This window comes from Crotalus tigris, unplaced genomic scaffold (genome assembly GCF_016545835.1).
Source record: "Crotalus tigris isolate CLP2741 ecotype Arizona unplaced genomic scaffold, ASM1654583v1 scf7180000017666.379230911805:20528666, whole genome shotgun sequence".
Classification (NCBI taxonomy): Eukaryota; Metazoa; Chordata; class Lepidosauria; order Squamata; family Viperidae; genus Crotalus; species Crotalus tigris.
This window is the reverse complement of record NW_024096552.1, coordinates 10,665,052-10,687,015: the sequence shown is the minus strand read 5'-3', so window position 1 is coordinate 10,687,015 and position 21,964 is coordinate 10,665,052. Positions and strand designations below refer to the sequence as shown.

General features: G+C 39.5%; 1 protein-coding gene across 2 annotated transcripts; it reads right to left on the bottom strand.

The window, feature by feature from the left end:
* Positions 1-237: 237 nt before the first annotated feature.
* FIGNL1 (fidgetin like 1) lies at positions 238-20,905 on the bottom strand. 2 transcript variants are annotated; one of them, XM_039336688.1, is made up of 3 exons: positions 20,779-20,905; positions 13,151-13,232; positions 238-2,360 (listed from the first exon to the last, which is right to left on the bottom strand). In XM_039336688.1, the coding sequence occupies exon 3, from the start codon at positions 2,355-2,357 to the stop codon at positions 324-326; it is 2,034 nt and encodes a 677-aa protein (XP_039192622.1). In that variant the 5' UTR covers positions 2,358-2,360; positions 13,151-13,232; positions 20,779-20,905; the 3' UTR covers positions 238-323. The 2 variants fall into 2 exon arrangements, with proteins under 2 accessions (XP_039192622.1, XP_039192623.1); XM_039336689.1 differs by lacking the exon at positions 13,151-13,232 and having other exon boundaries at positions 20,779-20,861.
* Between the last annotated feature and the right edge of the window lie 1,059 nt (positions 20,906-21,964).

Genomic DNA, 21,964 nt, shown 5'->3' with positions numbered 1-21,964 from the left:
AGCACTAAACATTTTGTATAGCTTTATGCCTGGACGTAAACTAAACTTTACAAATAATTCTTGGATTTCTTTCATGAAAGGGAGTTGGGGAGGGTGCATTAAAGATAATAATGCACCTTATTAACATTAAATAAATGTAATGCTATATAAAAATATAGCAAGGCACAAAAGAGCAATATGGGGAATTTTTTATAGAATTCTACTAGCAAAAATAATAAAGACTCTTATGCAAAACAATTATCTTTAAAAAAATCTAGTTTTCTCAAATTTATTAGAATATCATTAATATTTCAAAACTGAATATGCACACAAATTAATTCTTCTTATCTTCCACTCCCAAACATCTGATTCCAAGTTTCATATAATTCTAGATCTTTAGAAGACACACTGGGTCGAACAGTTTTGAAAGCATTCTCAAAATCTTGAAAAGCAATAGTTCGTACTTGTTCAGGTCTAATAGTGGTAATGTCAAGAGATTGAAGGCTGCGGATAGGACCTAGAGAAGCCTCTCGGCAAAGCTGGGTCATATCAGCCCCAGAAAAACCATCTGATTTCTTAACAATGAGATCAATTTCCTCTTCAGTTATGGAACAATGTTCCTTTGACATTAGACGAGACACTATCTGCTTTCTGGCAGAAACCTCAGGAAGTGGAATGTAGAGTCTCTTCACCAGTCTCCTTCGGGCAGCCTCATCAATCTCTTGTGGTCGGTTGGTTGCACCTACAACTAATATGCGATCTTCAGAAGAAGTAGCTGCTCCATCTAACTGGACCAAGAATTCAGTTTTTATTCTTCTGGAAGATTCATGTTCTCCATCTCCACGCTGGGATAAGAGAGAATCAATTTCATCAATGAAAATTACTGCTGGCTGCTGAAAGCGTGCCACTGTAAACAATGCACGAACCATTTTTTCTCCTTCACCAACCCACTTGGAAGTCAGTGAGGATGCACTGATGCTGAAAAATGTAGCCCCAGACTGGCAGGCAATGCATTTGCCAATAAGAGTCTTCCCTGTTCCAGGAGGACCAAACAGAAGAATTCCTTTTGGAGGCCCTCGTAATCCAGTGAAAATGTCTGGTCTCAGCATAGGCCACACTACTATTTCCTTGATAGTTGCTTTTGCAAACTCAACTCCAGCTATGTCATCCCAGTTTACTGGAGGCCCATGGTCCATGATTTCATGCATTATAAGTTCTATCATTTTAGGTTCTATATTCTTTAACCTTTCATCTATTGGATAAGTCAGCTCTGTAGATTCAGTCCCATATGATTTACATGGCATTCCTGTGTTCCCATTTCCATCTTGTTTGGGCAGTGGAGGAACAAACTTTCCAAATGGACCACGATATCTTCCAGCTCCCAAAGATTTCTTTGTACCCCCGTAAGATGGTAATGGGGCATGCTGGGATTGATTTTGGACTTTCTTTTGCTGATCAACCCACAGCTGTTCTTTTGCAGTTTTGAAACCAGATGCTTTGTTTTCATTATTTTTCTTTTCATTCCATGGAATGTTTGACCCTTCGATAGGAATCAACTTATGAATGGAACCAGAAGATATATTATTGTTATCTTCACTAGACACAGCAAATGTTTTCCTTTTTCCCAGATTGCCCATTCTTGCAGGGAAAGCAGACTGAGCAGAAGATAAATCTTGCCCTGAACGAGAATTACTTGTGGACATCAGAGAACTATTAAATGCTGGTTGATTATTTCTAATCAGGGTTCTAGAAGACACATCATTCATAGTCACAGGCAAAACAGAACATGCAACTCCTGCTTTAGGCAAGGAGAATATATCATTTTGATAACACTTTGAAGTTGATGGCTTCTCACAAATCTCTGTTTCTTGAGTTACATAATTTGACAAACCAGCTCCAACCATAGATTCTCCATGACCACTTGAAAAAGTAAAATTGGGAACATTTGAAGAAACAGACTCAGTGACCTGTTTATCAATGGATATATCTACTTGCGCCTTCAGAGGCCTCTCAAACTTTTTTCCAGACCGCATCATTGCTTGAACACACTTCAATTCCATCAAATTTTCTGTTGTCAAAGCAGACTGCCACTTGTCACTTTCATTCTGCTGATATTTTACCATAGTCAAAATATCTTTAGCATAGTTATTCAAGCCTCTTTCTATATTGTCAGAATCAATAATTTCAGAATATTTTTCTACATATGTTTTGAAAAGGTTGGCAGCACAATCTCGGGAAATATCTGAGTTTGCCCATGCATGCTGAATATGTAAAATTTGTGAACGATATGCATCTGCTTTTTGTTCTGGTGTAGAAGTATCAGAGGTAACAATAAAGTAATTCTTTTGCCATTCGCTCATATGTATATCAGTTTGCATGATCTACAAACAAATAGATAAACAACAGAATAATCAGAATTGAAGATCCTTACAGAGTCTAGGGGCAGATTTCAAATTACAATGTATTGATTCTTTTTTCACTTTTATATGACCACTATGTTATGTTTAGCAAATACTCCATACAGCATAGATAAGCAAATACTTCATTTTTCTGCATTTGTTATAGAAAATAAGCACAAATTCACTTAAAATGATACATGGACAAATAAGTACAACTAATCTATTTTAGTTCCATCTGAAACAAAGGTTAACTAGTTAAGAGTATCTACATTCTTGAATTTTTAGAGCAAAGCTGTTTAGTCTGCCTCTAACATATATCTACATAAGTATCCTTAAACATTTATTAATGTAAGGCTCATTAAACATAGAACAGATGGCATAAAATTTTTATACTGTATCCAGTATAAGTAACTGATTGTGTGCCATCAATTTGTTGTTTATTTTAATCTATAGATAGATACTCTCAAGTAAGGGCACATAAATTAGCATCCACTAGCCAACAAAACATTGTCTTTCCAGAGAATAGTAAGCTTGAAACAAAACCAGTCTAAGATACCTTATCTGGAGTCTATGAATGCATGCAGCAGAAATATATCCATCAGACTTAAAAGAAAGAAAACTTTCAATGCAAGCAGGTATATTTCTTTTAAAGATTTTCCCCCCACAAAGCACATAATTAAACTGTAGTTTGTTGCCAATTGTGATAATGGCACCCAGTTTTTTTCAAAGTAGACTCTCTAGGTTTAGATTATTAATCACAATGAATATTGATAATTTTTACTTTCTAAATTAGAGGTAGCATGCCTCTAATATTGTTTGTATACAATATTAGTTTATAAAATTCATAAGCTCTCTATCTACTCAAGAAACTCTGGGCAGTGAACAGAAATGTAAAAAACAAACAAACCCAACAACTATTAGAAACAGGTCAAGGCTCCTAAACATCACAGTATCAGCTTAACAAACCACATTCACATCAGAAGTCAATCACCTTCCTGGCTCCAATCTTGGAACAAGAGCTAGATCTTTACAGCCTTTCAGAAGGCTGACAAGACACACAGGGCAAGGCAGACTTTCTGGGGACCACCAAGTAACATTACTTCACTGAAGGAAATTAGCAAATGGGTACTTTGCCAGTTCTATAATGGCAAAAATTATTAGGAACAGCTGGTTCTAGAAATAACCTGACTCCATGTCATGTAGGGCTTTAAAGGTGACAGCCAGCACCTTGAATTGCATGAAGAAACCCGCTATGAGTCAGCTAACAGAACGGAGGCATTATATGGGTGTATCATGGTTTTCTCAAAGCTACCCATGGTGCTGCATTTTAAGATTAGCTTCAGCTAAACACTTTTGAAGGGCAAATTCATGTAAAACATGTTGCAACAGGCAATTCATTGGTTAGATGCTGGAAAACAATAGTGGAAGGGGTTATTAACTTATAAGAAAAATGAATTTTTCATCTTTTCCCTTTCTATAATCACTTAAATGAAACAAACAATTGCTACTTAGTTTGTTTCTCCTGGTGTAACAATTAGATTGTTAACTGTATCAAATATATTCATTTTATCAGGATATATTAATCATAACATTTCCTTTTCAGATCTGAGTTAAAGATAGATGAAATTGACAAAAAAAACTATTGTAAGAACTGAATCTGGAGTGTTTCAGAATGTGAAAGAGAGTGAGGCATGGATGTATATTTTTTTCTGTATCAGCTGAACATATGCAGCAATATATCATAAAAGTGGTAGAACTAGAATAAAAACTGGAGATAAAATTACTCAGATTGAAACCTGTATATCATATTTCATTATTGAAACTAAAGAAAACATAGAAAAGCTTATTATGAAGGCAGACTGGAAAATAAAAAAATATTATTAAATATTAACTGCTGTAAATAAGTCCAGCTTAGCAAAAATTATTTAGTGTTATTTATTTATTTATTAGAAGGTATGCTTAGCAAAATTACATCTGATGAAGAAATGCTAGGTGGTAGTTACTTTTCTTTGTGCTCAAGAACAGATAAAAGATGGATCATGTACTATAAAAAGAAGAAATTAATAATTGGAAGGAAGGCAATTTATGATATTAAAATTTTCAATAAGATAAAATGGTTATGCTTATAAAGATGAGAATATTTGAGGCAACATTTTTACAATGGTAATGCACTACTGAGAAAGAATGGGTATAAAAAACATGTTTGAACTAATGGATTGGAGGATCCTTACTAAAATTACCATGCATCAAAAAAAAAAAAGGATCAAAGTTCAAAATAATTTTTTGCATGAAAGCAGAAGTTTTATTTATGGATCCATTCATATTATAAACCATAATTTCATACAGCTCACAAAACAATAATATAAAAACAGTAAAAGAGCAGCCTTGCTTAAGCAGACCAGACAGGAACATGACCAGATAGGCTAATTCTACTTTATTGTAAAGCAGAATCTTGCAAGTCCAAATATGCAATTCTTCTACTGTCTCTTTTACAGCCCGAAAAACTAGGAAGGTCTTTTCTAAGCCTTTTGCCTATCCATTGCTGTCCCTTGTTTGATAATTCCCTAGGCAACATTTCTTGGGCCCTTCTATCAAAAATGGGCTAAGCACTACCCTCAAGCTGAGTAATTCACCTGCTACCCATCAGCACAAGTAACATGGTTTCAGAATTGTAGCCTGACCTGAACCCTGACTAAAAGGGTCCAGACAATCCGCTTCTTCCAGGGCCCTCTGAAACTGAATACCTACTATCTTCTTAACAACATTCCCCCAAAAGGGAAAAGTGGAGATTGGACATAAGTTATCTAATGTAGTCAGATCCAAGGATGGCCTCTTGAGAAGGAATTGGACCACTTAATTCAAAGCGGGCAGCAACCCCCTTTGTACAATGAAGTGTTAATCACCATTTAGACACAACCATGTGCCACTTATCACGAGGCCTTAATCAACCCAAAGAGGCAATATCGTGTTTTCCCGAAAGTAAGACCTAACCCGGAAATAAACCCTAGCTTGATTTTTTTGGAGGGCCTAATATATGCGCCAACCCAAAAATAAGCCCTAGTTTTGGGGCGAGGCACATACTAAAAATCAAGCTAATGTGGAGATGGGAGAGTGGAGCTGCCCCACGTACCCCGCACCCACTTACCTTGCAGCCAGGCCTCTCCTCACCAGCCCACTTCTTCTGTGGAGTCCCTAGGCCTGCATTTTGCAGCCAGGCTTTTCCAGAAGGCCTCTGCAGCTGAGAACCGAGCTATGGAAATCCATAGCTCGGTTCTCGGCTGCAGAGGCCTTCTGGAAAGGCCTGACTGCCAAATGCAGGCAGGAGCTCCATTCCCAGCTGCAGAATGAAACTGTACTTTTGGCCGCAGAAGAAGTGGGCTGGCTGGCTGGGGCTGTCAGTGCCGGAGGTGAGTGAAAAAGACACACACGCACCCTGAAAATAAGACCTGATGCCTCTTTTGGAGGCAAAAAAACGCCAGTCTTGTTTTCAGAGAAACACAGTAGAACACAGAGGCCCATAAAACCTGTTATCAAATCAAATCAAATAGCTTTATTATGGCTTTGAAAATAATAAATATAGTAAAAATGAAATAGTTTAATATAGCAATTTGTTATTGGAGAAAAAAAATTAAGACAATAAAATAATATATCTAATTAAAGTTTTGTGCAGTTGTATAACTTGGCAAAGATATTTTGTCACTTAATATCTGAGTGCTGAGTTAGCATGCCTTAAAAATAATAAACATAAAATGTATACGTATGGCCCTTGCATTTGGAAATGATTGGGACAATCAGTGCACATATTTGGGCATCATAGAAAGAGTGCCATAGGGGGATGAGCGTTTCTATCTCCCTACACAATGACAAAGTTTCTGTAAATAAGGAGTCCCGTGAAATCTTCCCACCAGTAAGCTGATGGGAGGTTATCAAAGCATACTCTAGAAAAGGCCCATATTTGTTTAGTATTAAATTGTGTAGTACCATGCAGTAGAGGACTTATGACTATCTTAACATTTGGCAATAGAATTCAGGGGCACTGGTAATATAATTTTGGCAAACAATGTCCCTGATTTTCTCTTTTACTACTGATTTGGCCTTCTACAGCGTTGATTGGCCTAGATATTCAGGAGAGAGCCAAGACCACAAAGTCCTGCTATACACATATCATGTCAAAAAGATTGGTAACTGACTGCAGCACAGGCATCAGGCTTGTAGATCAAACATGATTCTAAATTCTGAGATCAGCATCCTGGTCTAGGCATGAGCTTTTATACTTTGCATGTTAGCTACCTCAATTTTGCATTGGAGGTGCATTTTGGAGTGCCAAACAAGGTCCTGAAAAAATTTAATTGAATGACTTCATAAACCATTATGAAGCTTTGTGTATGGGCCAAGTTGTATCCCATATAATAGCTGGGCAAGTGTTCTAGTTGTATACAATTTAACTGCTGGGATGTAATTTCCCCAGTTGCCTATAAAATTTAATTATTATTTGCGTACTCCTTTGGGTAGTAGTGGCATAATTTAGTGGCTGTTAATTTCTTCGAAGCCTGAAATACTATGCCCAAATATTTAAAACATTTAACCTGTTCCAATTCATGGGAATCAATTGTCCACTTGTGCTTTTGTCTTTCAATAGAAATTACAAAAACTTAGCTTTGTCTTAATTGTTCCTCATTATAGTGGGATGCTGGGATTCTTAATGTTTGCTTTTTCTTTAAGAAAAAAGAACTACATTGTCAACATAAGAATAAAATCCGGAGATGTCTATGGGCTAATTTAGGAGCATGGATATCCATTCTCTGGAGAGTTTTAATCAGAGTTGATATATGTTAAAAAAGCAAGCAGTCCCTTGACAGTCTGAATAAAGTCAGAAAGGTCCCCTCCCTGGATACTTTAAGCCTGGTTTTAGAGTATAGTTTAGTAAATTAAGAGCAGGAGTCTTTTATCTATAGTGGATATATTCAGAATGTACTACTTACCCTTGAGATATTAGCAAAAGCTGCTTTGAAATCAATAAAGGCTGCATATAAATTCAAGTCAGAGTGGTTTGTATATTTAGTTGTCAGATGTTGACGTATAGGCAATGGTCTATAATAAAATGTCCCAATTGAAACTCTGCTTTCTCTGGGTGGATTAGTCCCTTCTCTATTATCCAGATTTGGACTTTGGTAAATAATTATCTGTGATATAGTTTGCTAATGATTGTCAATATTTTATAATTGGTCTATAATTAGCTAGATCTATCTTATTGCCCTTTTTTAACCGAGGACAATTATGATCTCCTCCCAGGCTTTGGCTGTGCTGGTGATGTATGAAAATAAAAAGACCAATACAGGGGCCCACCAATTTGAACTGAATTTAATTAACTCAGAGAGGATACAGTCACTACGGGATGCTTTACTAACCTTGTATTAATGGTAGGTTTTACTTCCTTGCATGTGACTGGGGGCTACTGCAGTAATGAGAATAATGATATATCCATCATATAGATACTAGCATGTACATCCCAATAGAGATTTTAGGTACCTAGATACCTAAGGAGATAATACAATGGAGTTGTGTAATGTTATTTGAACAGTTATAATATGCCAAAATATAGAGGGATTTTGGGGCTTTGTGACTGTGATTACTGTAACCATTTTTTTTCCCTGTGATGTTGATATCTTTTTTTCCAGAAAGCAAGATCTTTGTCTTTTTTGTTCCTTTAGAATTTGGGTAGAATCTGGTGATGATGACCTCAGATAAGATAGCAGAGGATTTCAATACTGTCAGTGATGCAGGACTTATCAAACTAACTCTTAAGAGTACAGTCCCCTTCTGATCAGATTGATATTCACTTTGTTACAAATGGTCAGCAACCAATTGTCACTCAGCAAAACCTAGCCCCAAACCTGCAGTTCCAGGGTATAGGAAAGTTGAGAAGCTACTGCCAAGGCTCCATGAAATGGCCCTGAAAGAGGTGGAGCTCCTACTTCACCAGAGGAAAGTGAATCTGATGACGAACCACTGGTAAGTCGACATGTAACCACTGTGACCATCCCAGCAGAGATAGTGGTGCCCTCATCCCAGTGGAGATAGTGATGCTCTCACCTAGGGGAGGATGTCGGCCCTATTGGATTCGGGTTGCACCAGGTGTGTAGTTAGCTTGGAAGTCATAAAGAAACTAAGACTGAGACTGAGAAGACTGAGGGCGCCCTTAACCTTCTGCCAATTGGATGGGTCAGTGGCAGGGGGAGCCCAGGGTCACTTCGTAATGGAGCCTGTGGAAATGAGGATGGCTAGCCACAAACAGCTCTTGAGTTTTATAGTAGCACCCAAGATAGAAAGACCCCTCTTACTTGGACTGACTTGGCTCCACAAGTGGAACCATCTTGTAAATTGGAGAAAAGGGCTCCTAAAAATCAGTTATCTGCCAGCAGAGAGGGAAGAATCCCTCACACAAAGCCAAAAGAACCAACATGACAAAGGAATTGGGGGTTGCTGTATAGGAACTTGCCAAGGGAGAAGAGAAAATCCTGAGGGAATACTGGGACTTAAGGAAAGCGTTCAGTGAGACGTGATCTGATGCGCTCCCGCCCCACCGACTGTAGTATAGAACTCCTCCCTGGGGCAAAGTTCCCCAAGCCAAAAATCTATTTGGTGACTCAGCATGAGCTGGATGAGTTGTGCACCTTTATTTACAAGAACTTGAAACGAGGTTTCATCTATCCAGCCAGACGTGTGGCTGCTGCAGTGTTATTCTGGAAGGAAAAAAGACGGCATCCTTTGCCTCTGCATTGATTACAAAGGATTAAATGCTGTCTGTGTGGAGAATATTTATCTGTTGTCTCTGATGAAAGATATGCTGGCATATTTAGCCAAAGGGAGAATTTTCACTGTTGGATTTGAAAGCTTACTACAGGGTTTATATCAAAGAGGGAGATGAATGAAAAATGGCCTTCAACTGCCCATTGCGTTGTTTCCAGTTCCGTGTGCTCCTGTTTGGGTTAAAGAGGCACTCTCTGTTTTCATGCAATTGATCATTGAGGTGCAGCATGAATATCTTTACAAAGGGGTCCTGGTGTACTTAGATGATATTCTAATGTACACGGAAACTATGGAGGAGCACATGAAGTTAATGCGTGTGGTTCTGAAGAAACTCAGGTCCGCCATACTTTATGCTAAATTGTCCTAGTGTGAATTCCATCAAGACAAAATTGATTACTTGGGCTCTCGCATATCTCATGAGGGAATAGAAATGGACCTGAAAAGGTGCAGGTGGTTTTGGACTGAGTGCCCTCCCAAATTACAGAGCTTCCTTGGGTTTGCGAATTTTTACCAGCAATTCATCTCTTTCTTTGCCAAGATTGCACTGCCCATTACCAACCTCTTAAAAATGAAGGGGGAGAGTAAGCCTAAGCCCTGCCAGCCTCTCGAGTGGTCGATAGAACACCTGGCAGTGTTTGGAAAACTCAAGTGACTGTTTGCTGCCAAGTCGGTGCTAAAACACCCTGCAACTGATGCTTCGTTTAAGATCCAAGCTGATGTTATTGCAGGCGAATGCCGAGGGATTTTTACAATCTTGTGGTTACACCTCCAAAAGGTTAACTGAAACTGAAAAGAGGTGGCAATCTAGGAGAAGGAAGCATTTGCTATGCGATGGGCATTGATAACTTGGAGGCATTTCCTGAAAGCAGCTAAGCAACCCTTTGAGGTGTGGACTTATCACAAAAACCTGGAAGCCTTGAAAATCTGAAGGAAATTGTCCCTAAGCAAGTCTGATGGACACAATACTTTAATTATTTCAATTTTGTGCTGAGTTATATCCCTGGGGGGATAAACTCCATGACTGATGCTTTATCCAGATTGTCTCAGTATTACACTGCTAGACCTGAAGTAATCCGGCCAGTTATCTCTTCTAAGCATTTGGCTGCTCTAGTGACTTCTAGGGCTCCAAAAAAAAAAAAAAAAAAAAAATGGAGCCTGAGCTTCCCAGTGAGTTGTGCATAGAGTTGAAAGGAGCATTAAAAAGTGATGAGTGGTTTTTGTCCCATTCCAATGACTGCTCCATTAGAGAGACCTTGGCATGGATTGGAGCCACACTGTACGTACCCACCAATCTAAGGGTCCTAACCTACAGTGGGCCCATGATTCCAAAACTGCTGGTCACTTTCGTTTTGCACTTGATCAAGCAGCAGTTTTGGTAATCTTTGTTGAAAAAAGACATTGAGACCTATGTTGCTATCTCATCTGTGCAGCTACTAAGTGGCCTCTGGGAAAGCCCAGCAGACTCTTACAGAGTGTGGCTAGCCCTGTGACCCCATGGAAGGAAATCTCCATTGACTTTATAGCAGAGCTGTTCTAAAGTGGGGGGAACACGGTTATTTGGGTCATTATGGATTTTTTTCCCAAACAAGTACATTTTGCTCCTTGCTCTAAGATCCCATCAGCTAAAACGCTTGCTAGACTTTTTATTCAACACATGTATAGGTTACTCAGGGTTCCTGACCACATCATCTCAGATAGATTTCACTTCCCAGTTTGGGCAGGAATTCCTCATTAGGCTCCGCCCAGGGGTTAGGTTCTGCCCATCACCCACAAACCAATGAGATGTGTGAACATGCTAACTCAGTTTTGGAACAGTACCTTAGGTGCTATGTGAATTATCAGTGGGATAACTGGGCTGACCTACTGCCATTGGCAGAGGTTGCTTATAATAATTCAGTACATAGTAGACTGGTTTCACCCTTTCAAGGCAGCTTCTGGCCAGGATTTCCCATACCAGAACTGCCCCAAGAGCCGCCTCTGACCCCCTTGCTGGTGGAATGGATTAAATAGCTTCAACAAATCTAGCCAGTAACATGTAAGGCCTTGGAAGATGCACATCAAGCCCATAAGAAGCAGGCTGATAAAGGTGAAGCTAAAAGTGTTCCAAGTGGGCGCTAAAGTCTATTTATCCACAAAGTACTTACAGACTACCCCAACATCAAAGAAATTGGGATCTAAATATGTAGGATCAATCCCAATTGTGAAAATTATAAACCCAGTTACTGTGCAATTGGAGCTACCAAAGAATCTTCGACAGATCCACCCTATTTCATTGTAATCTGCTCAGTCCTGAAAAGGTGTCTCCTTTTTGCCCCACTCATCCCACACTTCCTGTGCCCATTCTGACAGAGGAGGAACAGCATTTTGAAATCAAGAAATTTTTAAGACTCTGGAAAGTATAAAAGGAAAGTGGCATGGAAGCACCTTCACAATTGGAATTGGTGGATGCCCGCAATTTTCGGGCCCCTAGACTCTTTCAGGCATTTCACAAGAAATATTCTGATAAATCTGGGCTAAGCAGTGTTCTTTAACTGACTTTCTGTATTGTTTTCTCTTATGTCTTTTACTCTTTTTTTAGGGCTAATGCCTCTATCGAAAGGGGGAGAGCGAATGTCAGCCAGATTTCCAGCTTGCAGTTTGTGGTTGGCTTGCCTTTGGCTGCCATAGTAATGGGGGGTTGGCATTTGGGGTGGGGAAGTGAGCTCATGTGAAGTGTTCCCATGGACACTCCCATGGAAGGGAGGATCGCTACCCATCAATGAAGTGGAGTTGTTTATAGACATTACCAATGCCAACTGTCTTGGGCCTCTGGAGGCATACACCATCTGCTCAAGAGGGTTTCTCATATCACATTGGAAGTTGATTGGTCTGCCTGAGCTGGACTCTGGGTGGAGGGATTTGGAGACACTTTCAATGTATAACTTTAGCACAGATTTTATTCAGATCTTGCCTTGCTTTTATTACTATCAGTTCATTCTTCTCTAAATCCATGGAGTTAGGAGTTTTCTTTCTTAGGATTTGAATGAGGCAGACGTAACAGCTTAACTAAGAGATCATGACATATGTCAAGTATTCTACTTTCTTGTGAGATGGTTGAGTCCGAGTATGCCCCTAAATTACAGAACGTTGAAAAATATGTAGTTCCTTCCTCTAAGTGAAACCATTGGGTTATCTGATCTTCAAGGGGATAATTCCATCTGACCATGTAATAGTTGCCTCTCGTCAGGCATTTTAAAAGAGGTCTTAACTTGGTTTCTAATGAGACCTTGCCTAATTTTGCAAATTAAAGGGAGATAATCACTTTCAGTCCTGGAGACTGCCAAAACCTTAAGGCAAGGCCTAGTTTTCTGGAAATTATTAAATAATCTATGGTAGATAACTTGTGATCTGACCAAAAAGTAAATTGCCCAGGCTAATCATATTGGACAGAGCATTTAACATTTGTAGCTTATTCCTATTTATGAGATGTAGCAGCCTAAAGCCAGCTAACTTTATTTTTTGTATCTTTGTAGGATCTAGACATAAATGGTGACACAATAGCTTTTCAGGACAGGTAAGAGCAGCATTCCCCAACCTTTCTTGGTTGGCGGCCTGAGGAGCGGTGTTTTGCAAGGGGCAGGTGCGTGTGTGCACAGCTTCATTTGTGTTACCTGTAACTGGAGATGTTGAGGAGGAAGATAGAAATTAATACACAATCAAGAAAATTAGTCAAAGACTAACAAAACTGATTCAGCATTTTCAAACTGAGGTAATTGTTTTACATTTTGGACACATATTTTGTAAGTATAAACAGACCAAGCCTCCTTAGGTCTGCCACTTCCAAAGTTAGGTTGTAAAAAGTCTAGCAGAGAAAAATAGCTGGGATTGAGAATTCCCCCCAAATCCATGTCTCCTGCAAAAAGATTATATCAAATTTAGTCAAGAATCCTATAAAGTCTTGGTCTTCTTGTTTTGGGACCTACCTGGCTATGTTCCAAGAGAGGACAGGAAGAACACTGCAGGATGTAGTTGTCAGTTGGCTGGTTCTCCCTTGGAGTGCTGACTCTAGATAAATGAACAGAAAAATGAACACTTGAAATGAGCAGATTATAGACTGAGGAAGAAGATGGAGACCAAACTGCCTGCTGCCAGTTAGGGTGACTAATCTCCTGAGTCTGTGGCAATTCCATAGGAGAAGTTTCACTGAAAGAAAAGTAGGCCCAAATTGGGGGTCAGAGGAATATGTTAGCCATGTTCAGGGCTTCTTTGAAAAGAATGCATTTGCGGGACTTCCGGTTTTACGTCCGTAGCACATGGCCATGTGAGACCAGACCTCTGTTCCCCACGGCTAGTTTCGTCCTGCCAGGGGGACCCTAGATGAGTCCAAAGTCACCACGAAGAGGTGACCGTGAAGAAGCAATCAAACTTTGTTTGATCTGGGAGAAGCCCTCCGACCCGACAGGAGAAAGGCTAGCATGAGATCAGCATCTAGCCCAACCTACATGCAGCCGAAGTCCGAGAGCACAAACCTGAACATCAGCGAACAGCGTACTTGGAACTGATGAGAGTATTGATCTTCTTTCTTCTATCTACTAATTGAATCCTTGAGAAAGATCCCCAAAGCAAGAAAACTTCCGGAAGTGAAGGTAGGGGACCATACCCCCATTCCTTTATAGATGGAAGCGGCAAATTAATATTAGTGAGGAAAGAGATATATTAAAATTCAATTTAAAATACTACAGTCTGGACAAATTTAGGAACTAAAAAACTGTCAAGATTATACCCTAAAGAGTTTTGATGGAATTCTAAAAATATATAACAAAAATAAATTTTTGATTGAAAAAAAAATAATTGCTGACATCTAGTGGAAAATCAGAGTATAGAATACTAACAATAAGGACTCAGAAATTGGCAGAATGCCCAGAAATAAAGAAAAAGCTGTTCCTTTGAATTGCAAATCACCTTGAAGACAGCTGGGAACAAAGGAAGAGCCAGCGATAAGATTAAAAAGTGTCTGAAAGGAAAACAGCACCTGGACTGATGTTTAAGAACTGTTTATGGAAAAGAAAAACCTTGGCCTTTGGCTAATTTTTTAGAGGAGAATCTACAAGAAGGATTTAAAGTAGCTTAATACACTGAACTGTAATTTTGATTGACTGATAAATTGACTCTTGAATAAAAACGTTGATGAAAGATCATTCGAAGGGAGGGAGACAACATGGATATCACATACATATCAAAAAATGACAGAGGACACCACATTTAATATTTTCTCCTGAAGTACTTAGGCTATACACCAGGCAGTGTTACATTTAAAAACCAACAAAATATTTATAAAAAGAAAAAGAAAAGAATACACTTGCAAGAATAGAAGGCAAGTTGTAGATGGGGTAGCCATTAGATGAATAGTCTCAGGACCAATGCAAGGGGAAGCCAGTGGAAGTGGGACTGCAGTTTGACAGTCTGTTCTTTAAAGTCCAGCTGTGAGGAAATATCACTTGAGGGATTAGAGATTATGAAGAGATTGTGTTATTTGTTCAGCCTGATGTTCCCTTCATTTCTCTGGGTGAATTTTGGGCGGAAGTGCCTTTTTTGGTGTGGTTTTTGGCATTCAGAAAATGAACAGGAGGGCAGTGGTAAGATGCTAAGAAAACACTGACAAACGCATTGATTTAACTGCCTCAAGTTTGCATATTTGTTTGATCTTCTGTAGAAAGGGTGCCAAATAACTGAGCTAGTTCTTTATCATCTTTCATAGAGCTGGCTGATATCTGTGTGAAATCAAGGGTGTTATCCCTCCAGGGCTTAAGCTGGATCTGCTCTTGGAGTTGGTGGAACATACTGCTATGCAGGTAGTTGCTGCCTGTGAAAGAGCTGTGGAGCTTATGCTATTCTCTTATGGGCTTGGCTCTCCTCCCAGAATTTAGCAGAGGCCATACATTAGCAGATTCATCTAGATCAGTGTTTTTCAAACTTGGCAACTTTAAGAACCAACTGCCAGTATGCTGGCGGGGGAATTCTGAAAGTTGAAATCCAAACATCTTAAAGTTGCCAAGTTTGAAAAATACTAATCTAGATAGTCATCATTGTTCATCTTAATCGCACTGGCCTTGATAGTAATTCCCAGCAAAATAAAATTATGCAGTCTGATGTGCCACTCCTACAAATGATCAGGCAAGTCTCCTTCATTACCTCTCTAGATTAATTGAATGTATGTACTTACACAGAGTATTGTGTTTGAGCAAGACTGAAAGTGAATAGAAGTACATGGAATAATTATGCACATACCTGAAACAATTATACAAAATAATTAGGAAAATTCTGTTCCTTGACCCATGCTTATTTCTTTAAAGATATTGCCTCTTCTATCTGCTTTAACTCCAAGACATTCACAGCAATCTTAGTTTTCTCTCAGGTCTTTGCAAGCTAGTTCAATGCAGTATGGTAATTGCTATGCCATGCCAGTACTTATTCCTAGACTAAACTTGGAAACTTTTAAGGTATGAGAACCAACTGTCAGAATGCTAGTCTGTTCTTTAAAGTCCAGTTGTGAAAAATATTACCTGAGATATGAATATTAGGAGGGTTATAAAGTAATCATGTTACTTGTTCAGCTTGTTGTTCTTTTTGTTTGCCTGATGAATTTACTGGAATGCCTTTTTTTGTTTTTGGGAGTATAGGCACTCAGAAAAGGGGTGTTGTCTTACCTGAACGCCTTTTCTCAGCATGATGATGGAGAATCCACGAATGGGTTTAGACTGCCCAATTAGACTAAGTCTGACAAAGTAGCCACGCCTCCTGCTGGGCCCTGTGCTTCCCAGACATGATGAAGGCGAAGCTATTAATGATAGTCCAGCGGTTCTCAACTTGTGGGTTGCGACCCCTTTGGGGGTCGAACGACCCTTTCACAGGGGTCGCCTAAGACCATTGGAAAACACATATTTCCGATGGTCTTATGAACTGAGACATTGTTCCTCTATCCGTCTCCAGGCGGATGTACTTATGCGGACCAATCACACATGAGTAGAGAGCAACTACTATGTAGAAAGCAGTGTAGACCCATTTTAGCCTCCCACTAGTCGTCCTCTCTTAGCCACCTGATTTGGTGCTCTCGGACACCATTCTCTTCTTCCCACCCCTTCAGTTCCGTCTCCGTTTAGTGCTGAAGTGGCACCCTCTTTAAATTAGGCACCCAGGCAGCTGCAGCTCCTGCCCTGAAGCCAAGATGGACGCAACCATTGGCAAGTAGGGAAATGAAGTCGCTGAGAACAGCTCCTCCCACGTGACATGTGCGGAAGCAAAATGGACGAGTGATTGGAGCTGCTGTCTCTTCAATCCTCAATCACGAGCAAAAAGAATCAGGTTTCATATGTGAAGCCGGCCAAACCCGCTTTCCTGAGTCATTTCAAAAAGCGAATCGGCTATCGGGAGGGGCCCACTGTGGATACCAAGGTAACAGCATCAAACTCCCCCTCCTCTTTTTCCGTTCCTTTGACCCGTCCTTTCCTTAAAATCCATCCCCGAATCCTTCGTTCAGCACGAGGTGGAAAGTGGTAGCCGCCCCACTATTCCCCACCAGGGCTGCGAGAGAAGGCTGGCAAGACTGGTGTCTGACTTTTCTGAGTCGGGACCACACCTGAAATACTGCATCCAATTTTGGTCATCACACTACAAAAAAGATGTTGAGACTTAGTTGCAGTTGGCTAGTCTAGAGAAAAGAAGGACTTGTGGGAGACATGATAGTAGTATTCCAGTATTTGATGGGCTGCCACAGAAGAGAGGGTCAATTTATTTTCCAAAACAAGGAACATTCCATTTCCAACAACATATCTTTGTGAAACAGGGTTTTCCAGCTTGTTGGTTATCAAGTCTAAATACAGAAGTAGACTTGTTGTGGAAGATGATCTTCATTGTGCCCGGAGAATTTCTGATCCGCTGAGAAAGAAGCAATCTCAACCTTCACACTGACGTTGGCTTTTTATGCATACTGTCGCAAAATGTAGCAATGTAGTTTACTGTTGTTATATTAAGACTGTTACCCATGCTACACCATGCTTCAAGACAAAATTTCATTTATTTGTAGTTAGAAATAAATATTTCACAATATTTAATTACATATAATGCTTTAATTATGTTCAATTTGTAACAATGAAAATACATCCTGCATATCAGATATTTACATTACAATTCATAACAGTAGCAAAATTATAGTTATGAAATAGCAACAAAAATAATTTTATGGTTGGGGGTCATCACAACATGAGGAACTGTATTAAAGGGTCACGGCAATAGGAAGGTTGAGAACCACTGCCTTAGCTTCTTGTAACATTTTCAGTTTAATTCTAGCTTTCTTTCCTTGCCAGATAAATTTTTGAATTAGCTTAAATCTTCAAAGAATTTTTTTCTCCAGTTTTATAGGTATTGTTTGAAACAAAAATAGAATTTTTGATAATATATTCATTTTCACAGTAGCAATTCTTTCTAACATCAACAGTTGCAGATTCTTCCATTTTTCCAAATCAAGCTTTATTTGATTTAACAATTTAATATAGTTACCTTCTTTTATTGTTGAACATCTTGCTGTCAGATATATTTTCAAGTATTTGATCTTTTTGACTGTTTGCATTTCTATTTTTTCTGATAGAAAAAATTTTTTTTGTTTATCTGTAAGATTTTTAACTATCACTTTAGTTTTTTCTCTATTTATCTTTAATCCTGCTACCTCTCCAGATTGTTCTATCTTTTCCAACAGTTTAGGAATTGTCTCTAAAGGTTCCTCTAGAACAGTGGTTCTCAACCTTTTTAATGCCGTGACCCCCAATTGGTCGTAAGTCGAGAACTACTCAACCGGTCGTAAGTCAAGGACTACTCAACTGGTGCAGCATCGTTTGCAGAACTGGGACTTTTGGCAGGCTCAGCAGGGCAGAGACAGCCTGGACAATTCTTATTGGCTTTTGAAAGCCAATAGAATTAGACTCTATTCAAGAGAGTCTATTCTATTGGCTTTCAAAAGCCAATAGAATAAAAGGGAGTAGCACAGCTAAGGAAAAGGGGAAAAAAATGGCGGACTGCATTGTTTGGCGACCCCCGTGAAATGGTCGTTCGACCCCAAATGGGGTCCCGACCCACAGGTTGAGAACCACTGAGCTAAGGGAAATGGACATTTTGGCTTGCCAGAATGGGTTTTATATTATCAAGCGTCAGTGCTAACATGGGTAAAAGAATGGATAACTCTTAGAAATAAAAGATTGCTGTTCTTGGAGGGGCATGACCTACAACTTGGTTGGCATGCTTTTTTATGGTATGGAAAAAATAAAATACATAAATACTTCCAAAACCACCATATTAAAAATGCACTATTAACATGGGAAAAAATAAAATGTAAAATCTATTTGAAAATTCCAGGTTGGCTCTCAACAATGGAAGCATTTGTACATTCAAATCTAGTCAGTCTCGATAAAATATGGGCATATAAAGATATTCTAAATTCTGAAGGGAACTTAAAATCCAGGCAAGAGATGGAAAATCAGGGCATTGATTTAATATGGGTGTCACATTTAAAATGCAAGTGAGACATGGCAAAGATATTAAACAGTATGGATTTTATAAAGAGCAGACTATGTTTGACCAGACATTACTAACTTCCGATGAAAAGTTAATTTAAAAAATGTACAATTTCTTATTAAATCTGAAAATAGAAGATGAACAAGTAAAAGAGACAATGATAGTGTGGGCAAAGAATTTTGGATATAATATAGCAGTGATGGCGAACCTTTTAGAGACCGAGTGCCCAAACTGTAACCCAAAACCCTCTTATTTATCACCGGGTGCCAAGTGGGCATGGCCCACTGGGTGGGTGTCGCTGTGGTGGTCATGGCAGACTGTGTGGGTGTGGCCAAGGTAGGCATAGTCACCTCGATGTTGCTTGTGGGGAGGGACGCCTGTGGGGGCCGGGCAGGGTTGGGGGAGATACTGGGGGTCTCTGGCATGTGGGGCAATGAGCAGGAATCTTGTCCTGCGGGATGAGGCGAGGTAAGGTGAGGCAGGGCTGGGGTGCCATTGTCGCAGGGCAAGGCGAGGCAGGGGCCGGGGCGGCTGCTGGCTGATACAATCGCCCCCCCCCCCGCACACAGAGGTCAGCGAGCGCATGGGGACCAACAGTGTCTGTCAGCATCCACAGCCTACTGGCCCCTCAACTAGCACACTCTGGGGCTCCGCAGCCCGCCACCAGAAGTTCAGAGAAGCCGCCTCTGAGCTGGACAGACGGCCAACAGCTGAGGAGGTGATGTAGTGGGTTGTGCCCGGGAAAAGGAGAGCATGCAAGGCCAGGAGGAATGGGACAGGGAGAGGGAAACCAGCCGTGCTGGGATGCATCCGGCCACATGGGACCTCGGCGAGTTAGTGGGCAACTGGTTGAAGAGGGATGGTTGCCATCTCCATCTCGCGTGCCCACAGAGAGGGCTCCGAGTGCCACCTCTGGCATGCGTGCCATAGGTTCGCCACCACTGTAATATAGACTTAGAGAAGTGGCAAAGTTTGCGGGAAAGAAAGTATAAATTGACAATGTCAGCTTCATATAAAAAAACTTATACAAAATGTTCTATCGATGGCACTTGCCACCAACAAGATTAGCAAAAATGTTTAAAAATATGTCAGAGAAATGTTGGAAATGTAAACATAAACCAGGTACTTATTATCATGTGTGGTGGACATGTCTAAAGCAAGGAGATATTGGACAAAAATTCATACTTTGTTAGAAAAAATGTTAGAGAAACACATAAACTTTAAACCTGATTTTTTTTTCTAGGTATAATGCCAGAAAAAAATTGATAAACAAAGTACATAACTGATTTTACATGTGATAACAGCAGCAAGAATTATATTTGCACAATACTGGAAGAACGAAGAAATACCACAAGAAGAAATTATTAAAAAAAATACTAGACTGTGGAAATGGACACTTACTTTAAGGTTGAAAGAAAAAGAAGAAACAGAATATTTTCAAACTTGGGACCTATTTTATCAATGGTTAGAGAAAAGATTTAGGGATTAGGAATTTAATTTGTATTAATGAATAAGATACTCAGACAACACGTTTTTGCTGAATGATTACTATTGAATTTTGTTTAAAAAAATCAATAAAACTTTATAAAAAAACCAAGCCTGAAGGAACAAAGGAAGGATGGAGAAAAAACTAGAACTTAAGTGAGCACAGTAATAATTAGAAATTTTATGTTAAATCACATTTATTACATTTGTTTTGTTTCTTGAAGTGCACTTCAATTTATTTTAGAAATCCTAGCATGGCTGATCTCTAATTCCCCGGCTGTGAATTGAAGACTAAACTTTTAATCTCAATTGTGTTTATTTACATGGAAGTAAGACTGCTGAGCCTTTTTCTGAACCTGCAAATAGCTTTATGCCTAAACGCAAAACTTTTTAAATAAAACATCAAAACAGATTACAAATATTCTTATGGTACCGCAATGATGTAATAAGAAATTTGAATTTAAACGTTTTACTAAAAAAAGCTCACCACGTTTACTTTATTCTGTCTTTTAAAAAGCTGAAAATAATTCCTGTATGTATCTAAATGTATTGTAAAACTCACCGAATTTTAACATATACCGCATGGAAACTAAAGTCACACTTCCTCCCTGAGAGCAGCCATCTTGAAACACTTGATCAGTTTTAGCAACGAGTTTATTGGACGAATTCCTAGAACGGACCCTGAATAATCCGCCCAAGAGGCGGAAGGAGAGATTTCTTTACAGTTTAAAGAGGAACGGTTTCATTCATGTTTCCCAGCTAATTGCAGCAAATCAGATTGCTCAATTTGCGGCTTTTCAGGGAATTCGATCTTTATTATTATCATTTTAAATCACTGCAGCCCTCTGGATGAAGGGCAATATACGTTGGTAGATTTACAGTATGAGTCTTTGGCGCTATCAGATCTTGTAGCTTTATAGTTCCTCAATGTTTTTCAAATTGACAACTTTAAGATGCGTGGACTTAAACTTCCAGAATTCCCTAACCGGCTAGGGAATTCTGGAAGTTGAAGTCCACGCATCTTAGAATTGTTGAGTTTGAGAAACACTGGTGAAAGACAGGCTGTTGCTAAGCCATTTCTAAGCTTTTTATGTAGCTGGGCTGGGCGGCATAGGTGCTTCCCATTCCTGATCAACCCCTGGTGCCTATTGAATTTGCGATGCTTACAGTAAGTATCAAGTATTACTAACCAGGTTCGAATAGAAAAAAAATTAAATTACTAGTTGCTCAGCCTTAAAGTCTCTGCGTTCATTTGGGCTTGCCCTTTCCCCCGAATGACCTGATGCCACCTAACAGGGCGGACTCGAGAAGGCCATGAGATTTATCTACCAATTAATTTAACCAGTGGATTAGATTAAATAAAGAGCGTGTTTAATCAAAATGACTTAAGGAAAGCTGTTCCTTCTTCAAATTATGTTTTTGCCCGGACTTAAAATCCACCCCAGGGCGAGTTGTCAGAGGAGTTAAACCAACTGACAGCTAGGAGACAACACCTAGCCCAGTGTTTTTCAATCTCAGCAACTTTAAAATATATGTACTTCAACTCCTAGAATTTCCCAGCCGTGGAGCAGGAAATTGTTGAGACTGAGAAATACTACTGAACCTCCAAATTCCAAGTGGAGGCTAAAAGAAAGCCACGGAAATCCCAGAGTGGAACTGAAGAAGCTTCTTAGATGAGAAGCAAAACGTCTTCAAAGAAAAACAAAGTCCAGTCAAAAAAGCACCTTTGGAACAACTATGACCTGAAT

Bases quoted from the DNA above. Each gene is read 5' to 3' on its own strand.
- FIGNL1 (XM_039336688.1), bottom strand. From the start codon at position 2,357: ATGCAAACTGATATACATATGAGCGAATGGCAAAAGAATTACTTTATT.